Source organism: Camelina sativa, chromosome 9 (genome assembly GCF_030686135.1).
Source record: "Camelina sativa cultivar CO46 ecotype springtype chromosome 9, ASM3068613v1".
Classification (NCBI taxonomy): Eukaryota; Viridiplantae; Streptophyta; class Magnoliopsida; order Brassicales; family Brassicaceae; genus Camelina; species Camelina sativa.
This window is the reverse complement of record NC_141888.1, coordinates 20,546,396-20,566,887: the sequence shown is the minus strand read 5'-3', so window position 1 is coordinate 20,566,887 and position 20,492 is coordinate 20,546,396. Positions and strand designations below refer to the sequence as shown.

The 20,492-nt window shown below is 38.2% G+C and overlaps 1 protein-coding gene, 1 long non-coding RNA gene and 1 pseudogene across 5 annotated transcripts; 1 reads left to right on the top strand and 2 right to left on the bottom strand.

Annotated features, from left to right (window-relative positions):
• Positions 1 to 37: 37 nt before the first annotated feature.
• Positions 38 to 708, bottom strand: LOC104715324 (heat stress transcription factor A-5-like). Its single transcript, XM_010432740.3, has one exon. The coding sequence runs from the start codon at positions 626 to 628 to the stop codon at positions 224 to 226; it is 405 nt and encodes a 134-aa protein (XP_010431042.1). The 5' UTR covers positions 629 to 708; the 3' UTR covers positions 38 to 223.
• An 11,087-nt stretch (positions 709 to 11,795) lies between these two features.
• On the bottom strand, positions 11,796 to 13,500 carry LOC104711081 (uncharacterized). Of its 3 annotated transcripts, XR_755200.2 has the most exons (5): positions 13,222 to 13,411; positions 12,724 to 12,760; positions 12,558 to 12,627; positions 12,138 to 12,453; positions 11,796 to 12,020 (listed from the first exon to the last, which is right to left on the bottom strand). It is a non-coding gene; the product is annotated as an uncharacterized LOC104711081 (long non-coding RNA). The 3 variants fall into 3 exon arrangements; XR_755199.2 differs by lacking the exon at positions 12,724 to 12,760 and having other exon boundaries at positions 12,558 to 12,684; positions 13,222 to 13,500; XR_015567141.1 differs by lacking the exon at positions 12,724 to 12,760 and having other exon boundaries at positions 12,124 to 12,453; positions 12,558 to 12,684; positions 13,222 to 13,469.
• Positions 13,501 to 14,852: 1,352 nt separating this feature from the next.
• On the top strand, positions 14,853 to 18,242 carry LOC104711080 (F-box/kelch-repeat protein At3g13680 pseudogene; annotated as a pseudogene). Its single transcript, XR_015567136.1, has 3 exons — positions 14,853 to 16,616; positions 16,684 to 17,460; positions 17,552 to 18,242. The product of XR_015567136.1 is annotated as an F-box/kelch-repeat protein At3g13680 pseudogene (transcript).
• The last annotated feature ends 2,250 nt before the right edge of the window (positions 18,243 to 20,492 follow it).

Sequence of the window (20,492 nt, the reverse complement as noted above, 5' to 3'; positions counted from 1 at the left end):
TGGTTCGCCGTAAATTGTAACTTTATTGTAAGTTTCTAAAAAATAAAGCAATTGATTTCAATTATCCAAGATACATACGGTAGATAAAAGTAGCAAGCTTAAAAGATACAAATTGACCAATTTGATTAAACACTCTCGATAAGAGACACAAAAAGCGGTTTATACAAAACATACATTATTCATTACTACTAATCTTATACAAGAAGTTACGATTTTATTATGATTAAATTTGCAAGTGTTTCAAGAGAAACTCTACTTGCACTCGATCTTTCCTAGCTTTGGCTTTAGCTTTCTTTGCATTACGTTTAGTCCTCAAAGCTTCGACCATCATCAACCTCAAAAGCTGCGGTTGATCTACGACAAAATACTCGTCTCCAAATTCCATCTGTCCAGGCCCTTTAACTCGTTTAAAGCCATGAGAACGAAGCTTGGCGACAAAACTTGAGAAGTTAAAACCAAATTCAACACACGTCGGCATAATCTTTCTGCGAAACTCTCCCACGTTCCAGATAATGAAACTGTTGTTGCTACTCCACGAGATGATTGAATCCGTTGAAGGATCATCAACAACCTGATAGACTCTGACGTAGAACGAAGACAATCCCCTTGGGAAACAATTGTGAACCATCCTTCAAGTCGCGAGACGAAATTGAGTTTTTAGGGTTTGAGAATTATTAACAAGATGCGAAGCATTATTTTTTTATTTATAGCAATGTTTTGAAACCCAAACCGGACAGTGAACCGGAAAGGTCTCTGGGTCACCGGGTTACTGGGTCAACTCGGTTCAACCCCGGATCAACATATCAATACCATAAATATATAGCTTATAAATATTCTATATTTTTGTTAATAAATATGTAACAAAGTCTTCGTTCCAAATGTTATTATTTGTTTAAATAGTTAATACTTATAAAAAGATGAATGATTCATTATTCAACAGCATACTATATGTATGTATATCAATATATATGATTCGTATAAGGGCACAAGAAAGAGAATATAATATTATATTATAATATAATTATACAAATGTTTGGTTTTCTCTCTTTCTAACCTCGTGTCTCACGCCTCTCTTCTTCTTCCTCACTTCAACTTAAGTCTAGGACATTGTTTTTCATCGATATTTTACAAAAAGGGTTACAGATCTGTTAAAATTAAGTAAGAAAAAGGATTGACAGATGAAATCGGATGATTGAGAATCAAACCCGAAACCCGACGGGTTGGTTAATAACACCGGGTCACTGGTTTTAACGGGTTTATCCGGGTTTTCCCGGGTTTATAACAATCTGGTTTTATAGCTAAACCGGAACCGGAATACTAAGCGGGTCGCGGGTTAACCGGTTCAACCGGCCGATCCGGTCCGGGTCTGAAAACACTGATTTATAGATAAATAATGACGGTTTAAGATCGGATAATCATCTAACTTTCAGCGGTCAGGATTAAAAGTTACAAATTTTCCTTTTATATTTTCCTTTTTGCTCTTTTGTTTCCATTTTCCGATTTTGCATAGTTCTACCGTATTGAACCGAAAAACTTTGATTCGGTTCGGTTGTAAACCAAATTGTTTTCTTCTGATTCAGTTAGTTAATTAAAACCAAATTCGATTTTGCATAGTTCTTCTACCCCCCGTATTGAACCGAAAAACTTTCATTCGGTTCGGTCGTAAACCAAATTGTTTTCTTCTAATTCAGTTAGTTAATTAACACAGTTGTGTTCGGCCGGTTCGGTTCGGTTTTTTCAGTAGGCTGGATTTATCTTCGAACAATTGTGATTTGAAAGACTCACTGTTGAAGTCTGAGAGAATGACGACAATGTCGGATCTGTCGGAGGAATTGCTAGAGGAGATACTCTCTACGGTAACATCTCTGAAACTTGCAAAAAGTGGAATGCTTTATCGGAAAGTCAGATTTTTGGTAAAACAGAGAAGCAGCAGTTTCTGGGATTCATGATGATGGATTATAGAGTTTGTTCCGTGAGATTCAACCTGCAAAATCCAAAACGAAGACTTGTGTAAGTATGGTTCTTATGGTTACTTCAGGAATGTATCTAAGTGTGAAGAAGACTCTCGGTCAAAGAGAGGATTAGCTCAGGGATAGCTTTCAAGTGATGCACGTGAGCTACACGTGAGATAGAAGACTAAAGCGGTTGAGGTCGTCGAAGACAACGGGAGCTATAAAGTCTTTGCGGTTTTAATCTCTTGATCTGATTCTTATCTTCATCTCTGTATCTGAGAGTTAGTTACAGAGAGGTTAGAGAGATTTGATAGGACAGAGAGAGTAAAGAGAGAAAGCTTGAGAGCATTGTAACAGAAACGGTGATCACAAGTATCTAGTGGATTCCGGAGTGTCATCTCCGGCGAGACGTAGCGTTTCCGGTTAAGGAACGTGAACTCGTTAAATCGTTGGTGTCGTTCTTTCGTCTTTCTTTTACTTTCTGTTTTCAATCAAACATCGAAGAAACGCAGACGAGTTCTATTGATTCTCAATCACCGATCGGTTAATAACCTCACAAATTGGTATCAGAGCCTGGGTTTTGGCGAAGCACGATCGGATTGAAGATGTCTGGGGTTCCGATTGCAGTGTTTGATGGTTCGGGAGACTTCTCTTTGTGGAAGACGAGGATTAGAGCTCATCTAAGTGTGATCGGGTTAAAGGATGTACTGGTGGAGAAAGCTCCGTCTCCGCCACTCACGGAGGAGGAAGAACAAGATCCGGAGAAGAAGAAAAAGCGTGAATCTGATGAAGCGGCAAGGTTGGAGAGATGCGATAAAGCAAAGAACGTAATCTTTCTAAATGTTGCGGATAAAGTCTTGAGGAACATCGAGCTATGCGATACTGCAGCTGAAGCATGGTCGACATTAGAGAAGATGTTCATACCGACTTCCTTGCCACATCGAGTTTATTCTCAGTTGAACTTTTATACGTTCAAGATGCAGGAGAATAAGAAGATCGATGACAACATTGATGATTTTCTCAAGATTGTGGCAGATCTCAATCACTTGCAGATCTCAATCACTTGCAGATCGAGGTATCGGATGAGGTACAAGCTATCATTCTGTTGAGTTCCTTACCTGCAAGATTCGATAGTTTAGTTGAAACACTAAAGTATAGCACGGGTAGGGAGAAGTTAAGGTTGGATGATGTTATAGTAGCTGCAAGGGATAAGGAAAGGGAAGTTGCTCAGAATAGCAAGACTGTAGGTGAAGGACATTTTGCTAGGGGAAGATCAGAGGAGAAATATAATGGTCAGGCTAGTAAAGGGAGAGGTAGATCAAGGTCCAAGTCAAAAGATGGAAAGAGAGTTTGCTGGATATGCGGTAAATAGGGACATTTCAAGAAACAATGTTTCAAGTGGATTGAACGGAACAAGAACAAGACTCAGAACACGGATAAAGGAGAAGCAGGAGTGGCTAAATCTGGTTCTGATCGTGACCCTACAATGGTGTTAATGGCGGTAGAAGAGAGTTTGTGTGCTTCAGGGGATAAATCTGAGGAGTGGATTTTAGACACTGGGTGCTCTTTTCACATGACACCGAGAAGAGAATTATTTTCAGACTTCAAGGAGATAACTTCCGGGTATGTAAAGATGGGGAACAACACCGTATCTCAGGTTAAAGGTGTTGGTAGTGTTAAGATACGAAACTCAGATGGAACATCTGTTATTCTTACAGATGTGAGATATATGCCATCCATGTCTCGAAACTTGATCTCTTTAGGAACCTTGGAGGACAGAGGATGTTGGTTTAAGTCTCAGAATGGAGTTCTGAAGATAATCATTGGTTGTTCTACGTTACTTAGAGGTCTGAAGCGAAGTACATTGTATATTCTGCAAGGAAAAGCTGAGATACCAGAGTCTCATGTATCTGAGCCTCTGAAAGATGAAACTGCTTTATGGCATAGCAGAATGGGGCACATGAGCCAGAAGGGACTTGAAGTACTAGTTAAGAAAGGTTGTTTGGACAGGGAAGTGGTTAAGGAGCTGAAATTCTGTGAGGATTGTGTATTTGGTAAGAATCATAGGGTGAGTTTCACTCAAGCTCAACATGTGTCTAAGGAAAAGCTGGCGTATGTGCACTCAGACTTGTGGGGTTCACCACACAACCCTCCCTCACTCGGTAACTGTCAGTATTTCATCTCTTTTATTGATGATTACTCGAGAAAGGTGTGGATATATTTCTTGAAACGGAAAGACGAAGCATTTGAGAAGTTTGTCGACTGGAAGAAAATGGTGGAGGTTCAGTCTGAGAGAAAGGTAAAGAAGCTCAGGACAGATAATGGGTTGGAGTATTGTAATCAGTATTTCGACAAGTTTTGCAGAGATGAAGGTATAGTTCGACATAGGACAGTTGCTTACACACCTCAGCAGAACGGTGTGGCTGAGAGGTTAAACCGAACCATCATGGACAAGGTTCGCAGTATGTTGAGCGAAAGTGGCCTTGAGAAAAAATTCTGGGCAGAAGCAGCTTCGACTGCACTTTATTTGATCAATAGATCACCCTCAACTGCTATTGACTTTGATTTACCAGAGGAGAGATGGACATCACATCTACCAGATTTAAGTGGACTAAGGAGATTTGGATGTCTTGCTTATATACATACTGACCAGGGAAAACTGAATCCAAGAGCAAAGAAGGGATTCTTTACAAGTTATCCTGAAGGAGTGAAGGGGTATAAGGTTTGGTTACCAGATGAAGGTAAATGTGTTATAAGCAGGAATGTGATTTTCAGAGAAGAGGTAATGTACAAAGATCATGACAGAGTTCATCAGCAGGATATTACCGAAGTTGATTTGGAGAATTTGGGTTTGAAAGAAAAGGAGTTAGATCAAGGTGGAGCCACACACGAGAGTGTTGATCAAGGTGGAGCTTCACACACACAGGAGCATGAGACTCCAGCGAATCCCTCTGGTTCAGATAGTACTCAAGTAGAGGAGGAAGGTGAAGATTCAGAGTCAGAAGACTTAAGTGACTATCAACTCGTAAGAGATCGAGGGAGGAGAGCTATCAAGGCTAATAAGAAGTATTATGACTCACACATGGTGGGATTCGCTTATTATACAGAAGATGGAGGAGTCTGAACCTGGATCCTATAAAGAGGCTCTGCTTGATCCGGATTGGGATAAGTGGAATGATGCAATGAAGGAGGAGATGTCCTCAATGAAGAAGAATAGAACATGGGATCTAGGAGATAAGCCAAAAGGAGCTAAGGTCGTAGGTTGCAGATGGATTTACACGAGGAAACCAGGAATTCCTGGAGTGGAAGCTCCTAGATTCAAAGCTAGACTAGTGGCAAAGGGTTACTCTCAAACCGAAGGTATTGATTATACAGAAATATTTTCACCAGTGGTTAAACATGTCTCCATCAGGTATCTGTTGTCTATGGTGGTGCATTTTAATATGGAGTTGCAGCAAATGGATGTGAAGACAGCTTTTTTACATTTCTATCTTGATGAGGAAATAATGACGGCTCAGCCAGAAGGTTTTGTTGATGAGGCTCACTCGGAGCAGGTATGTTTTCTGAAGTGATCACTGTATGGGTTGAAACAGTCTCCTAGGCAGTGGAATCTTAGGTTTGATGAGTTCATGAAGGGAATAGATTATGAACGAAGTTCTTATGATAGCTGTGTCTATTGGAAGAAATTTAAAGATGGAAGTCGTATCTACTTACTCTTATACGTAGACGACATGCTGATAGCTTCTGAGAACAAGAGTCATGTAGAGGAATTAAAGAGGTTGCTAGGTCAGGAGTTTGAGATGAAAGATTTAGGAGAAGCTAAAAAGATTCTTGGAATGGAGATTGAAAGAGATAGGGTTGCAGGAACCTTGACTCTGTCTCAAGAGAGTTATGTTAAGAAAGTTTTGAAAACTTTCGGAATGGATAAAGCCAAGTCAGTCGCGACTCCTTTGGGTGCTCATTTCAATCTTCGAGCAGCAACTGATAAGGAATTTGAAGAACAGTTTGAGAGGATGAAAGTGGTGCCTTATGCAAATACCGTTGGTAGTTTTATGTACTCTATGATAGGCACGAGGCCAGACCTTGCACATCCTGTTGGGGTGATTAGTAGATTCATGAGTAGACCACTCAAGGATCATTGGCAGGCGGCTAAGTGGGTCTTGAGGTATATGAGGGGCACTGAAAAGATGAAGTTGTGTTTCAGGAAGCAAGGAGATTTCTTGTTAAGAGGATACTGCGATGCAGATCATGCTGGTGATGGCAACAGTCGCAGGTCCACTACTGGGTATGTGTTTACAGCAGGAGGAAACTCTATTGTTTGGAAGTCAAGACTTCAGAAAGTAGTAGCTTTGTCTTCAACTGAAGCCGAGTATATGGCTCTCACTGAAGCGGTGAAAGAAGCTATTTGGTTAAAAGGGTTGGATGAAGAACTCGGGTTTCCACAGAAGTATGTGGAGGTGCACAGTGACTCACAGAGTGCGATTGCATTATCAAAGAATTCGGTGCACCACGAGAGGACAAAGCATATTGATATCAGGTTGCATTTCATCTGTGATATCATTAATGAAGGCATTGTGAAGGTGATAAAGATTGCAGGTGAATGTAATCCAGCTGACATTTTCACCAAGGTTGTTTCAGTGGATACACTGGAGGGAGCACTTCAAATGCTCCGAGTATCTAAAGACTGAGAATAAACTCAGGGTCCGGAGGGGAATCCAAGTACTAGATGGAGTGATACAGAAGACCATTCGAACCAAGGTGGAGATTTGTAAGTATGGTGCTTATGGTTACTTCAGGAATGTATCTAAGTGTGAAGAAGACTCTCGGTCAAAGAGAGGATTAGCTCAGGGATAGCTTTCAAGTGATGCACGTGAGCTACACGTGAGATAGAAGACTAAAGCGGTTGAGGTCGTCGAAGTCAACGGGAGCTATAAGGTCTTTGCGGTTTTAATCTCTTGATCTGATTCTTATCTTCATCTCTGTATCTGAGAGTTAGTTACAGAGAGGTTAGAGAGATTTGATAGGAGAGAGAGAGTAGAGAGAGAAAGCTTGAGAGCATTGTAATAGAAACGGTGATCACAAGTATCTAGTGAATTCCGGAGTGTCATCTCCGGCGAGACGTAGCGTTTCCGGTTAAGGAACGTGAACTCGTTAAATCGTTGGTGTCGTTCTTTCGTCTTTCTTTTACTTTCTGTTTTCAATCAACATCGAAGAAACGCAGACGAGTTCTATTGATTCTCAATCACCGATCGGTTAATAACCTCACAACTTGGTTCACTCATTAATAAAGAAGGTAGCTTTACTTGATCGAGTGAATATATCTAAAGTGTTTCACTGTGACGGCTTGTTGCTATGTGTTGTTAAGGGCTTTTGGTATGGAACCCGTATTTGGGTCAAACGAAGTGGATACAACCCAGAAACAGTTTCCACAGCTCAGACAGGTATGCTCTTGGTTATGACAAGAACTGTAACCACAAAATTCTGCGGATTTGCTGTTTTGGGTAATATACAACTTTAGCTCTGATTTATGGAAGGTTTACTGTGTTACTCACGATAGGGAGATACCTTATCATCAACGTGGTGTGTCTTTGAAAGGAAATAGTTATTTTTTTGGGTCTAGAGAAGATGAGAAGAGAAAGAGAAGGAGGGAGAAGAAAGATTGAAGATAGTTTACTCTGTTTTGATTTTACAAGTGAGAGATTTGGACCGTGTCTGCCTATGCGTCTGCAGTTTCACTCTTATCGCTCAGAGACTTTGACTCTTTCTTGTGTTGGAGAAGAGAAGCTCGCTGTGTTTAGTTACTACCGAATAACAGTGAGGCTAGTGGGCTAGCAGTGAGGCTAGTTGGGTCTATGGGACAGGTTGTTACAATAAAAATTGATTTTTATGTGACAATCCGTCCCGCGGACCCCACTAGCCCACCGCTAGCTTCCCCAACGGACCCCAAGCTGGCCCTGCAGGGCATCGATCCTAACCCATCACTGTGGAAATCCACATCCACCAGTAGGTTATTGGTGCGCTAGGCGTTCCTCGAACCCTGGTCCCCACCCTTTAACAACCTTCCCACAGGACAAGCTGTCACCAATTGATCTGCAACCTTCCCCACTTTAGTGTATATGAGTTTTGGGTTACGAATAAGACTTGATCCCAAAGCGCTGTCTTGGAGCAAGTTTTTGAGATCGCTCCGTGGTTTTCATGATGCATTGGAGCTGAGAGTTACGAGGAAAAAAAATTTGATGTGGTTTTCGATCTTGATTACAAATATGAACACACATAAGGTAGTAGTGTGGCATATGAGTAGGGGTTGATATAGTGGTCTCGTCTAAGGTTCAGGCATGTACGGTAATGGTGACTGGTGAGATGTACAAACAGTGTTCTAGATGATTGTTATGTAAGCCTTATCTAACTAACTTCACCTGTCATTGAGAAAGTGAAGCGGCTACGTTTGGATGGTTCGGTATTGGTCGATTCGCACACCCAAATAGAGCCCGTGAGTTGCAGTATCTTCCCATGATTTGAGGGTTTCTTTTGATTTAGAGACTTCTGGAATATTGTTGTTATTCAATGATATATATACAATATTCATTTGTCATCCATCTCAATAACTTTGGCTAAGATATTCTTTTTTTTTTCGTCAATATGATTTCATTGATAACAGGGTGAGATTATTACAAGGTCAGATACAGAGCTGGAAAGGATATTAATCCTTCTAGAGGCTTAAGCCCACGAGTACAAACCACTCCCGGAGACTAAGGGGAAAAAACCCAAACAACTTAAAACATAACATCCCTTCAATTGCAACCCGGATCAGAGAATAGAGACCCAAAAATAGACAATTAAAACTTAAATCTTTGAAAATTAAAACTTAAAACAGATCTGAGACAAGAACAACCACACAAACGGATGCTAATACAAGAATCTCCTAACCGCAAAAATTGACCCGGAATAAAGTGCCGTGCGTCCTCTTTTTGTTGCTCCGGCATGGAACTACGGAGGCGGTAAGACAGCTTCAAACCCTACTGAAGCTTCAGGAAGAAAGGAAGGAGATCTAGATCTACGGTGGTGAGAGATCTTTATCTGAGGCAGTGAAGAAAACCGGTTGAAGACTGCCTCTGCCATGGAGGACGGCCAGATCTGAAGACGCGCGTGACTAAAAACACAAGAACCAAGCCACTATCCTAGAGATGGGAAGATTTAAGCTTTAAAAATCTATATCTAGAAAACTAGATCTAAGGCCGTAGGAAGAAAAAATAGAGAGATGAACCGATAAAAAGAGAAGACAAAGCTAAAAAAGAGAGAAAACCCGACTCCGGTGCTGAGAGAGCCACCGGTTGAAAACTGCCTTTGCCATGGAGGACGGCCAGATCTGAAGACGCGCGTGACTAAAAACACAAGAACCAAGCCACTATCCTAGAGATGGGAAGATTTAAGCTTTAAAAATCTATATCTAAAAAACTAGATCTGAGGCCGTAGGAAGAAAAAATAGAGAGATGAACCGATAAAAAGAGAAGACAAAGCTAAAAAAGAGAGAAAACCCGACTCCGGTGCTGAGAGAGCCACCGGAGCCGGTTAACCTAGAGAGGCGGTAGCTTTGTGTTTTAGTGAGAAGGGAGAGCGTTTTTAGGGTTTTTTAGAGAGAGAGTCTTTTGTGAACTCTATGAAATTTCATATTGGCTAAGATGATTCTATATCTCAGCTTTTGTTTCCTTGTTTTTCCTTTTTTTTATTTATTTAATGTTAATATCATAAATCAAAATTCATGTATATTCATATATATCATATAAACAATTTCAAATGTTAATTTAATAATGTTTACTTCATGTATATCCTACTCTGTTCATTTTGATTAATGATATTAACATTATTATCAAAAAAAAAAAAATCGACTGTGTTGTCCGCGAACAATTTCAATTGTTTTAGCTTATATGATATATTTCAAAATTGATAATTGATAAAATTTTGGTGAGACCAAAAAGATCTAATGTTGTAATTTCAGCTATTGGTTTTAGAACCTCAAAACAGAGTGAAGACAGTTCACTCTAATGTTAAATTAGTAATTAACATAATACAAAAAATAAGAGAATCAAAATAAGAAATTAATATAATTTTCTTAAGCTTTTAAATTGGTGAATGATTTGATAGTGTATTCAATTATTTCATATATTTGTGTGGATGATTTAACTTAGTTTTCAAATTTTATATTTTAGAAAATTTAAATAAAATTATATCATAGCCCACATATACGTGAGATCTAACAGTAGATTATGTATCATGGTCTCAATGATTTTTCAGTGTTTTATTTTTTTGGTAGTTTAATAATGCTAACTTTTGACTAAAGAGAAAAGATATGGTAATTTTTTTTTCAAAAACATTATTAGCTTAATGGACGTTACTGAGTTTTCTCAATTTATCATTATAATATTTTATCACTTAAAAAAATAAAAGAAAATACAAAATCTATATTTTTACTAGTTTTTATTTCAAAAATGACTTACATTTATTTACTAAACATAATTAAGTAAACATAATATAAACACAAGTCCTGGACCTAAGAAAGATTTTACTGTTCATTTGCTCGGAGCAAGATCCAAGCTCGCTGTTATATTACACTTTTAAAGCGAGAAGACAGAGTTTTTGGTTGGGTCAGTGCGTCCTTGAGCCAGTCAGTATGTTGCTCTGTCCGTTCATATGCTTTCGCGCCACAATCTCACAATTTTGAAACATTGCTGCAGCATCTCCAAAGATAAAGTCAACGCTTCCGGTGATATAACAATCACGATAGAACTGTCGATGCTTGTCAGCAAAAAATGTGTCCTGGTAGCTATCTATTCGACAGCGAAATATGACCGAATCATCGACAGTCACACGGAGAGCAACCACATGTTTCTTAGAGGTCCCAAACGTGTGCTGGAACCAAATGTCTAGCGCCATAAATCCGTTGGCGTTAGTGGCTAGAATTTGTATCAAGAATTTCTATTTCACCATGATATATAAAGAACAAAAACAAATAATATTCTACTAATAGAGAAAACATATATTTTACCATGGATGACATATTTTTTGATGAGTTATCCATCCTTAGCGTTTAAACTGCAAGTGAGAATGGTTATGTCTGTACGGTCGCCTATGAGCATTAAATTCGTTTTCATTTCCCTACTTTCAATTGTTTCCTTGTAAACGCCTTTTTCACATAGACGATAAATCTTCTCTTGTTGTTCTCAATTAAGATAGATATCGCTTCATTTAGCGTCGTATAGTTACTACTATGCCCGCTTTCATCTTGAGGACCTATAGATATGTTATTAAAAAAACCATAAGAAACTTAACAAATATTTGGCAATACTAAAAGTTTTGCTTAGCTTTTCATGACTATTGTATTATAAAGTTAGAAAATAATTTATCCATGGTAACAATTTATATAACCTTTTCTTTCTACTAGAAAAACATAGTTTAAATAACAATTATATAACAATTAATTATCTAATAATAATTACCAATAAAATAAATTTGTAGATATCTATTAACAATAATTGTTTAAACGCATATAAGCATTTAGATCATAAATACTTTATGGAACCAATTATGACGATACTTTGTGACCCATATGATCTCTACATCAACCCAATGATTTTGTACATCATTATGTGACTTTATACATTCTCCTAACACTAATTTAGAACACTATAACAAATATGCATATTGATAGGACCACGAAAACACTATTATTGACATAAGATAGCATTCCTATAAACATTATCTTTGCTGTTGCTAACTTAGGGCATTCTCCATTGGGAGATCATTATTTTGAGACTCTTATGTTTTTTTTAGGATTAAAAAGTGTACTTTTACAAAATAAGAACTTTTTATTTGTTAATTAAAGTTATACTCTCCAATGGTAAACTCTTACTGGGATTCTTATTTTTGAAAAAAAAAAAATTTATGATCATGATAGCAGCACATACATGAAACAGAAACATAAAACAAATTTAATCAGTTATGGGCAACATAAGAACGTCAGAGGACAATCAGTTAAAGCCATCACTGATAAACAAAAGCATCATCCGTGACCTGAAATAACAAAAAGGACAAGTAAAGAACATGTAAATAGAAGAAGAGAAAAAACAACCACATAACCAAAGTGAAAAATTGAGGAACAAATAATAAAGATTACGTGGGAGTTTGTACCGTAGACATCTGCAGTAGAGTCTAACGAGGCAACACAAGTGGGGGCTGATTACAGGTTTTGCTCAATCAAAGTAATCTTGCTGGTTCTCCTTCTTCATCACCCACCAAACGATTTGAGTTCCACCCGCTGGATGGTGATCCATGTACTGATCTGCGGAGATTATAACAGACATGACACGACAATAATCAAGATCTAGCGAATGAGAAAACCTTGAACCATTCTCCATGTTACGTAGATCAAACAGTCAAAGCCTTGACGCCGAAGGTGATCAAATGAATTCTACCATAAGACTGCATCACCTCTGAATATATCCACCTGGAATTAAAAAAGACAGAGCAAAAGCAAACATGAACAAAGAGCAATTCGTATTCATCTGTGTAAATCAAAACATAACTTAAAGCAACTATAATCAGAGTTACCTTTGTAATGGTAAAGCCTAGATGGCAATGAGCTTCAACAACCTTCAGCTCTTTGGGTTTGTGCCTTCACCTTATCCAAAAAATTATGAAGCTTTTCATTACTTTGAGCTCTTTTTCCCAATAGCACCTAAACAATATAACCAATAACCAAACAAAAAACACTCACTCATAATCAAGCTGTATTTGCTAGTAATAAGAAAGACCTGCATCAAGAATTTAAAAGACCAACCAAACACAGTGAGTGTATGATCATGATATGTCTTTGCATCAGCAAGTAATGTAAAGTGTGATAATTATCATTGAAGACCAAACGAGAAGTTAAATAAGTCAAATTTTACACACTTGATATTTTGCCAAACGAATCATCTGATGGAAGAAAAAAAATTGAAATGTTTTCAAGACTATGTACATCAATACACCATCCTATCTAATAGCGACACTCGACACAAAGTATGAATCAACCAATGGAAAAGATCGATGGAAACATACAATTTATGCCTAAATTCATTTCATTCATGGCTAATTTCGTTAATCCTAATAAAAATCATGCTTACGAACACAAAACAAAAGAGATATTGAAGAACACTAATTTTTGAAAATCCAAAAACCTAATTTCGAAATCGTTATAAAACAAGAATTCAAACAAATAGAAACATGAAATTACCATCAGATGGAGATTGGTTCAGCAAATTCTCGAAAAGCAGTGAAGGAACGCTTTGATTTGGTGGAAAAAAACTCTCAACGAGTCAATCATCACCTCTTCGATAGATCAGAACCTCTGATGTGTTCTTCTGATCCTCACCTCCAACTGAAGATTGTTTAATCAAAAAAAGCAAAGAAAGAGAAAGAACGGTGTCGCAAATATTGGTTAATCGCAAATATGAGAATTTGGGGAAGTGAAAGAATGGTGTCGCAAAAGAGATGGGGGAGAAGAAAGAGAAAGAAGGAAAAAAAAGAAACGAATTGTTTTTTATATCAAAAATAAAACCAATCATATGTCTACACGTAATAATAAGAGTTGATCACAAAACTTACTAATTAAGAAGCAATTCTTATGTTTTTTTATCAGTTTTGATTTATTTCTTTGTCCCAATAAAATAAGAGTCTTGCTAAAGTCTCCCAATGGACTTGCTCTTAGACCCCATTTAATGTAGCGTTAATCTACGTGCTATGATAGCACTAATATCGATGCTATAATATTATTTATAGTAACGTCGAATTTATGCCATGTGATAGGTTTTTATGGCAGTTTTTTGTGCAATTATAAAATTTATGATGACAATATAGTAGTGCTGTTTTATACTTTATATCACCATTTTTTAGCTATAATAATGTTGGTAGTAGTGTTATGTTTTTGCAGTAAAGGTTTGTATTATAACTTTTATTTGTGCCATTTTAGCAATTGTATTTTAATTATTTGGTATTATTAATATTTATATAATATTGTATTGCAAATTGCGGAAATAATTCATACATAATACATCTTGACAAACCCAAGTTCAAACTCGTACATAAACTTAAAAATCATGTCTGAAAACATTCGTAATAAAATCAATAGAGATAGAAGGAGAAAAACAAGTTGGAAAGTTTCAGACGATTTCAATCCTGAGAGCACAGAATCACTCTGTTCTCTAGCCATGCAATAGAAGTACCAAGCACATCTTCCATTATCTCGATTTCAGAAGTTTTCCTCCACACTGCTGCAGTATTGATCTACCCAAACTCTAACTATATTTGGATCCAAGAGTATGAAATGGACAGTGTGGTATGGATCATTTGAAACCCATCATCTTTCAACATCAACCCGGTTACTTCCACTAATATTCATAAGCTTGCATTTTTATTATCTTTGATGACATTCCGCTGTGGAGTTGAGAAAGACCACATAACAAAATATTCAACCAATACCACTTAACATTTCAGAGTTCCAACATGAATATAGATAACTAAAAGTTACAATATTTCCTCTCTTTTTTTTTTTTTTTTTCTTTTTTTTCCAATTTCCCCTTTTTCTCCTTTTGTTTCTATAGTTCAACTGTATTGAACCGAAAAAATTGATTCGGTTCGGTTGTTTCTATAGTTCTACCGTATTGAACCGAAAAAAATTGATTCGGTTCGGTTGTTTCTATAGTTCTACTGTATTGAACCGAAAAAATTGATTCGGTTCTGTTATAAAGTTTAAAATCAATTCCAAGATAAAACCAAATTGTTTTCTTCTAATTCAGTTAGTTAATTAAAACCCAAATTCGACCAAAATAAAGAAAATGGACTAAAACATTCTATTACAAAACCTAATAACAAGCCCAATTAACGAAGTTGTGTTCGGTCGGTTCGGTTGATTCAGTAGGCAGATTTAACTTGGAAAAGTTGAGATTTGAGAGACACACTGTAGAAGTTTGAGAGAATGACGACAATGTCGGATCTGTGGGAGGAATTGGTAGAGGAGATACTCTCTAGTGTTCCGGTAACATCTCTGAAAGCTATACGGTCTACTTGCAAAAAGTGGAATGCTTTATCGAAAAATATGATTTTTGGTAAAACAGAGAAGCAGCAGTTTTTTGGGATTCATGATGATGGATTATAGAGTTTGTTCAGCGAGATTCGATCTCAAGGGAATCCAAAACGAAGAAGACTTGGTCGATCCATCTATAAAGCAGGTAGCTTTACTTGATCAAATGAAGATAGCTAAATTGTTTCACTGTGACGGCTTGTTGCTATGTGTTGTTAAGGACAACACAGGGCTTGTGGTTTGGAACCCGTATCTGGGTCAAACGAAGTGGATCCAACCAAGAAACAGTTTCCACAGCTTAGACAGGTATGCTCTTGGTTATGACAAGAATCGTAACCACAAAATTCTGAGGATTTGCTGTTTTGGTTACGAAATATATGATTTAAGCTCTGATTCATGGAAGGTTTACTGTGTTACTCACGCTTGGGAGATACCTTCTCGTCAACGTGGTGTCTTTGAAAGGGAATAGTTATTTTTTGGGTGTAGAGAAGATAAGAGGAGAAGGAGAAGGAGGGGGAAGAAAGATTGAAGATAGTTTACTCTGTTGTTTTGATTTTACAAGTGAGAGATTTGGACCGCGTCTGCCTCTGCCTCTGCAGTTTCACTCTTATCGTTCAGAGACTTTGACTTTGTCTTGTGTTGGGGAAGAGAAGCTTGCTGTGTTCATTTACCACCAGAGTATATCTTGTGTATATATATGAGTTTTGGGTTACGAATAAGATTGATCCCAATGCAGTGTCTTGGCGCAAGTTTTTGAGATCGTTCCGTGGTTTTCATGTTGCCATTGGAGCTGGAACTTTTTTCATTGACGAGGAGGAGAAAGTTGCTGTGGTTTTCGATCTTGATTGCAAATATAAACAGACTCGTTACCAAACAGCTCACATCTTTGGCGAAGGTGGATACTTCAAATCTGTGGATTTTGGAGAAGCTCCTAGTCTTTCAAAACCTGACAAATCATACATGCTTGAGTATGTTCGGAAGGAATACTGTTACCCAGTGTGTGCTCTTCTTATGTTCCAAGCTTAGTGCAACTGCACATCAACCAACCAGGCAAAAGGAAAACTAGAGATTATTAATGTGTTTTGCTGCATTCATTTACTTTTACTTTCAAAAGAAAAATCAGGCAAAAGATTGTTGATTAGTTTGTGTTTTTCTGTTTATCATCTATTAAAGAGTTCGATTTTGACTCTTACTTTCTATGGTAGTCAGGCTTCAAGCAAGCTACTTATTGTCCATCCTTAACTTGCCAAACCAGTGGTTAAGGCAAGGAAAGAGGCAGGAACGGTAGGAATGAAAGGAGACATGGGTTAAATCAAAACTATACAGTTTATTAACTACTATAGATAGCATTTTTAGTATCACTGACCATGATAGCATTTTTAGTATCACTGACCATACGTTTATGTCTAGTAATGGAACAAGTATCTGTCGTTTTGACTTGAAACTATAAGAAGTTGTGCGTGCAGTTCTCATTCATGTACCAGTGGTTTGTTGGAATCAGTTCTACACCTTTGGAACAAACAAAATTGTGGTAGCTAGCACTTATGAATGTAAGTGTTTGTGTCTTGATGATGATGCATGGTGATGTTATTTGCTTAGTTATTTTATTTTAAACAGGACAAATTGCGCTGTACATCACATAAGCTAGGGTTGGAATCTAGGTAACTCCGGAAACGGGCCGGCAATTTATGGAGGTGGAACACATAAGGTAGTAGTGTGGCATATGAGTAGGGGTTGATATAGTGGTCTCTTTTGAGGTTCAGGCATGTACGGTAATGGTGAGATGTGCAAACAGTGTTCTAGATGATTGTTTGTAAGCCTGATCTAACTACTGTAACTTCACCTCTTATTGAGAAAAGTGAAGCGGCTACGTTTGGTAGTTCAGTATTGGTGGATTCGCACAAGAGTTGCAGTATCTTCCCATGATTTGGGCGGTTGTTTTGGTTTAGTGACTTCTGGAATATTTTTGCCATCTCTATTTTTTTTAGGGTAGTCTTGCAATATAGGGTGCCTCATGTTTTGTGTAAGGTTTAAACATGAATGAGAACTAAGAAACATGTATAGGAGTGAATTTGCCATACCATCAAAGATATATAAGGCAAAAAATGCTGGAGGACCTGGTTTTAGGGATACTGTAACCTTTAACGGTGTAAAACGTCGAGTAAATGTCTCTCCTACAGGATTAGCAAATGGCATGGACAGGAGGAACAAACTGATATTCTCCAGTCGAGCTTTCTCTGAAGTTGAAACTGTGGCTTAAGTGTCTATTTAGGAAGCAAAAGCTTGGCAAGCGGCGCATATTTCTCTACCGACACAAGCAAATTGTACATGAACATGAGGCTTCTAGACCCCAAACTCCCCTCTCTCCTGCCCTTCGTTGTTTTACTTGTTGATGTAAAAGACCAATTGTTTGTTACAATTTGCTACGCAAGGTCGACGACCCTTATTAAAAAATAGTCTCACGTTTGAATATATTTTTTTTCAGCGGAAGCAATTATTGAAAGCAGAAAAGTTGAGAGTTGAAAAGCAGCAATCATTTAAGGTTCCGGCATGTACGGCAAGTTGCAGTATCTTCCGATGATTTAAGGGTTTGTTTTGGTTTAGTGACTTCTGGAATATTGTTGCTATTTCTATCTTTTGAGGATAGTCTTGCAATGTACGGTGGATCATGTTTTGTGTAAGTAAGGAGCGGAAAAAGAAACATGTGTAGGAGTGAATATGCCATACCATTGGGAAGTCAGCTATCACAACGTGGAGTAACGGTTTATACAAGTTTCAGAAGACCTGTTCTCCTTTTCGAATGGGATTCATGGAAGTTTCGAATGGGTTATGCTTCTCGTTTTTATTTCAGGGGATACCAAAGTTCTAGCTCCGGACCTAAATCTGGAATGATGAACAAATTGCTGAGAAGGCTTGCTTTGAAGTCATATGGAAGCCGAGAGCCGGGCAGACTGGTATCGAAATGGAATTTAATTATAGGACTTGCTCATTTTAGTTTTTCACTATGAACAATCTATAGGAATAGGTAGAAAAAGAGTGTGAGATGATTGGTATAGGACAATACAGAGTATTTGTGTTTTGACATTTAATCCAAGTGATTTGCTATTCAATGATGTATATGTGAGGTTGTTAACCGATCGGAGAAATATGAATCAAATGTCTTCGTCTGGATCTAATCGAATTCGAATTAAGAAATAAACTGAAAGAGAAAGAGTAAAGAAGGACACACGAGAATTTAACGAATTCACGCTCCTTAACCGGAAACCCTACGTCTCGCCGGAGATAGAACTCCGGAATCCACTAGATCCTTTGTGGTAACTGTTCTCGATTACAAGTCTCTCAAGATTTCTCTCTCTTCTCTCTCTCTAACTGATTTCTCTCACTTCTGTAACAACCCTTCGAGTTCTCTCGTCTAAGAAGATAAAGATCAAAGAGAGAGTAATAACAGAAAAGACAAAACTACCCTCATTCACTTTGGCGTATCAGTCTTCTGTTCCACATGCGAGTCACATGCTTGACTTGAAAGCTACTTGAGCTAATCCTCTGCTTCCTTGAGAGTCTCTTCCACACTTAGATACAACCTTGAAGACAACATTAGAGCCACAACTTACAAATCTCCACCTTGGCTCTTATGGTCTTCTGCATCCCCTTGATCTAGTACATGGATTCCCCTCCGGAACCTGAGTCTTCAACTCAGTTTGCTGAAACTCGGAGCATTTGAAGTGCTCCCTCCAGTGTATATACTGGATCAACCTTGGTGAAAATATCAGCTGGATTGCATTCACCTGCAATTTTAATCACCTTCACAATCCCTTCACTAATGATATCTCTGATAAAATGCAACCTGATATCAATGTGCTTGGTCCTCTCGTGGTGCACCGAGTTCTTTGACAGAGCAATAGCACTCTGCCAATCACTGTGCACCTCAACAAACTCCCGCGGGAACCCAAGTTCTTCAGCCAAACCTTTCAACCAGATGGCTTCTTTCACCGCTTCAGCGAGAGCCATATACTCGGCCTCTGTCGACGACAGTGCTAAAACCTTTTGAAGTCTCGACTTCCAAACGATAGAGTTCCCTCCTGCTCTAAAAACATACTCAATAGTGGATCTACGACTACCCCCATCACCACCGTGATCTGCATCGCAATATCCTCTTATTAAGAAGTCATCCTGCTTCTTGAAACACAACTTCTTCTTCTCAGTACCTCTCATGTACCTCAATACCCATTTAACCGCCTGCCAATGATCCTTAAGTGGTCTTCCCATGAACCTACTAATCACACCAACAGGATATGCAAGGTCTAGCCTTGTACCAATCATTGAGTACATGATACTACCGACTGCATTAGCATATGGAATTACCTTCATTCTCTTGAATTGTTCTTCATATTCCTTGTCAGTAGCAGCTCGGAGATTGAAATGAGCACCCAATGGAATAGCAACATGCTTAGCTTGATCCATTCCAAAAGTTTTCAACACCTTCTTACCATAGCTCTCCTGAGACAGAGTGAGAGTTCCTGCTACTCTGTCTCTTTCAATCTCCATTCCCAAAATCTTCTTAGCCTCTCCTAAGTCTTTCATTTCAAACTCCTGGCTGAGTAATCTCTTCAACTCCTCCACCTGAACCTTACTCCTTGAGGCAATTAGCATATCATCAACGTATAACAACAAGTAGATACGACTCCCCTCCTCTAGTTTCCTCCAATATACGCAACTGTCATAGGCACTTCTCTCATAACCTATTCCTTGCATAAACTCATCAAACCGCAAGTTCTATTGCCTAGGAGACTGTTTTAAACCATACAACGACCTTTTAAGCAAACATACCTGATTTGGATGTTGTTCGTCAATGAACCCTTCAAGCTGTGCCATGTAAATATCTTCCTCTAGAAAACCATGTAAAAACACGGTCTTTACATCCATTTGTTGTAACTCCATGTCAAAAGAAACCACCATTGACAGAAGATATCTGATTGACACATGTTTCAAAACTGGTGAGAAAATCTCAGTATAGTCAACACCTTCTGTTTGAGAATACCCTTTTGCTACTAATCTGGCTTTGAACCGAGGGGCTTCTACGCCAGGTATCCCTGGCTTTCTAGTGTAAATTCATCTGCAACCAACTACTTTAGCTCCTTCTAGTTTATCCCCAAGGTCCCAAGTTTGATTCTTCTTCATTGAGAACATTTCTTCTTTCATAGCTTCATTCCACTTGTCCCAATCAGGAACAAGTAAAGCCTCTTTATAAGAACCTGGCTCAGATTTCCCACCATCCTCTGTATAATAAGCTACACCAACCATGTTTGACTCATCATACTTCCTGTTTGCCTTAATTGCCCTTCTACCTCTATCTCTTACAAGCTGATAATCACTCAAATCTTCTGTTTCAGAGTTATCTTCCTCATGTTCAACTTGTGCCTCTCGAA

Excerpts from the sequence above, each read along its gene's own strand:
- LOC104715324 (XM_010432740.3), bottom strand. The coding sequence starts at position 628 with ATGGTTCACAATTGTTTCCCAAGGGGATTGTCTTCGTTCTACGTCAGA.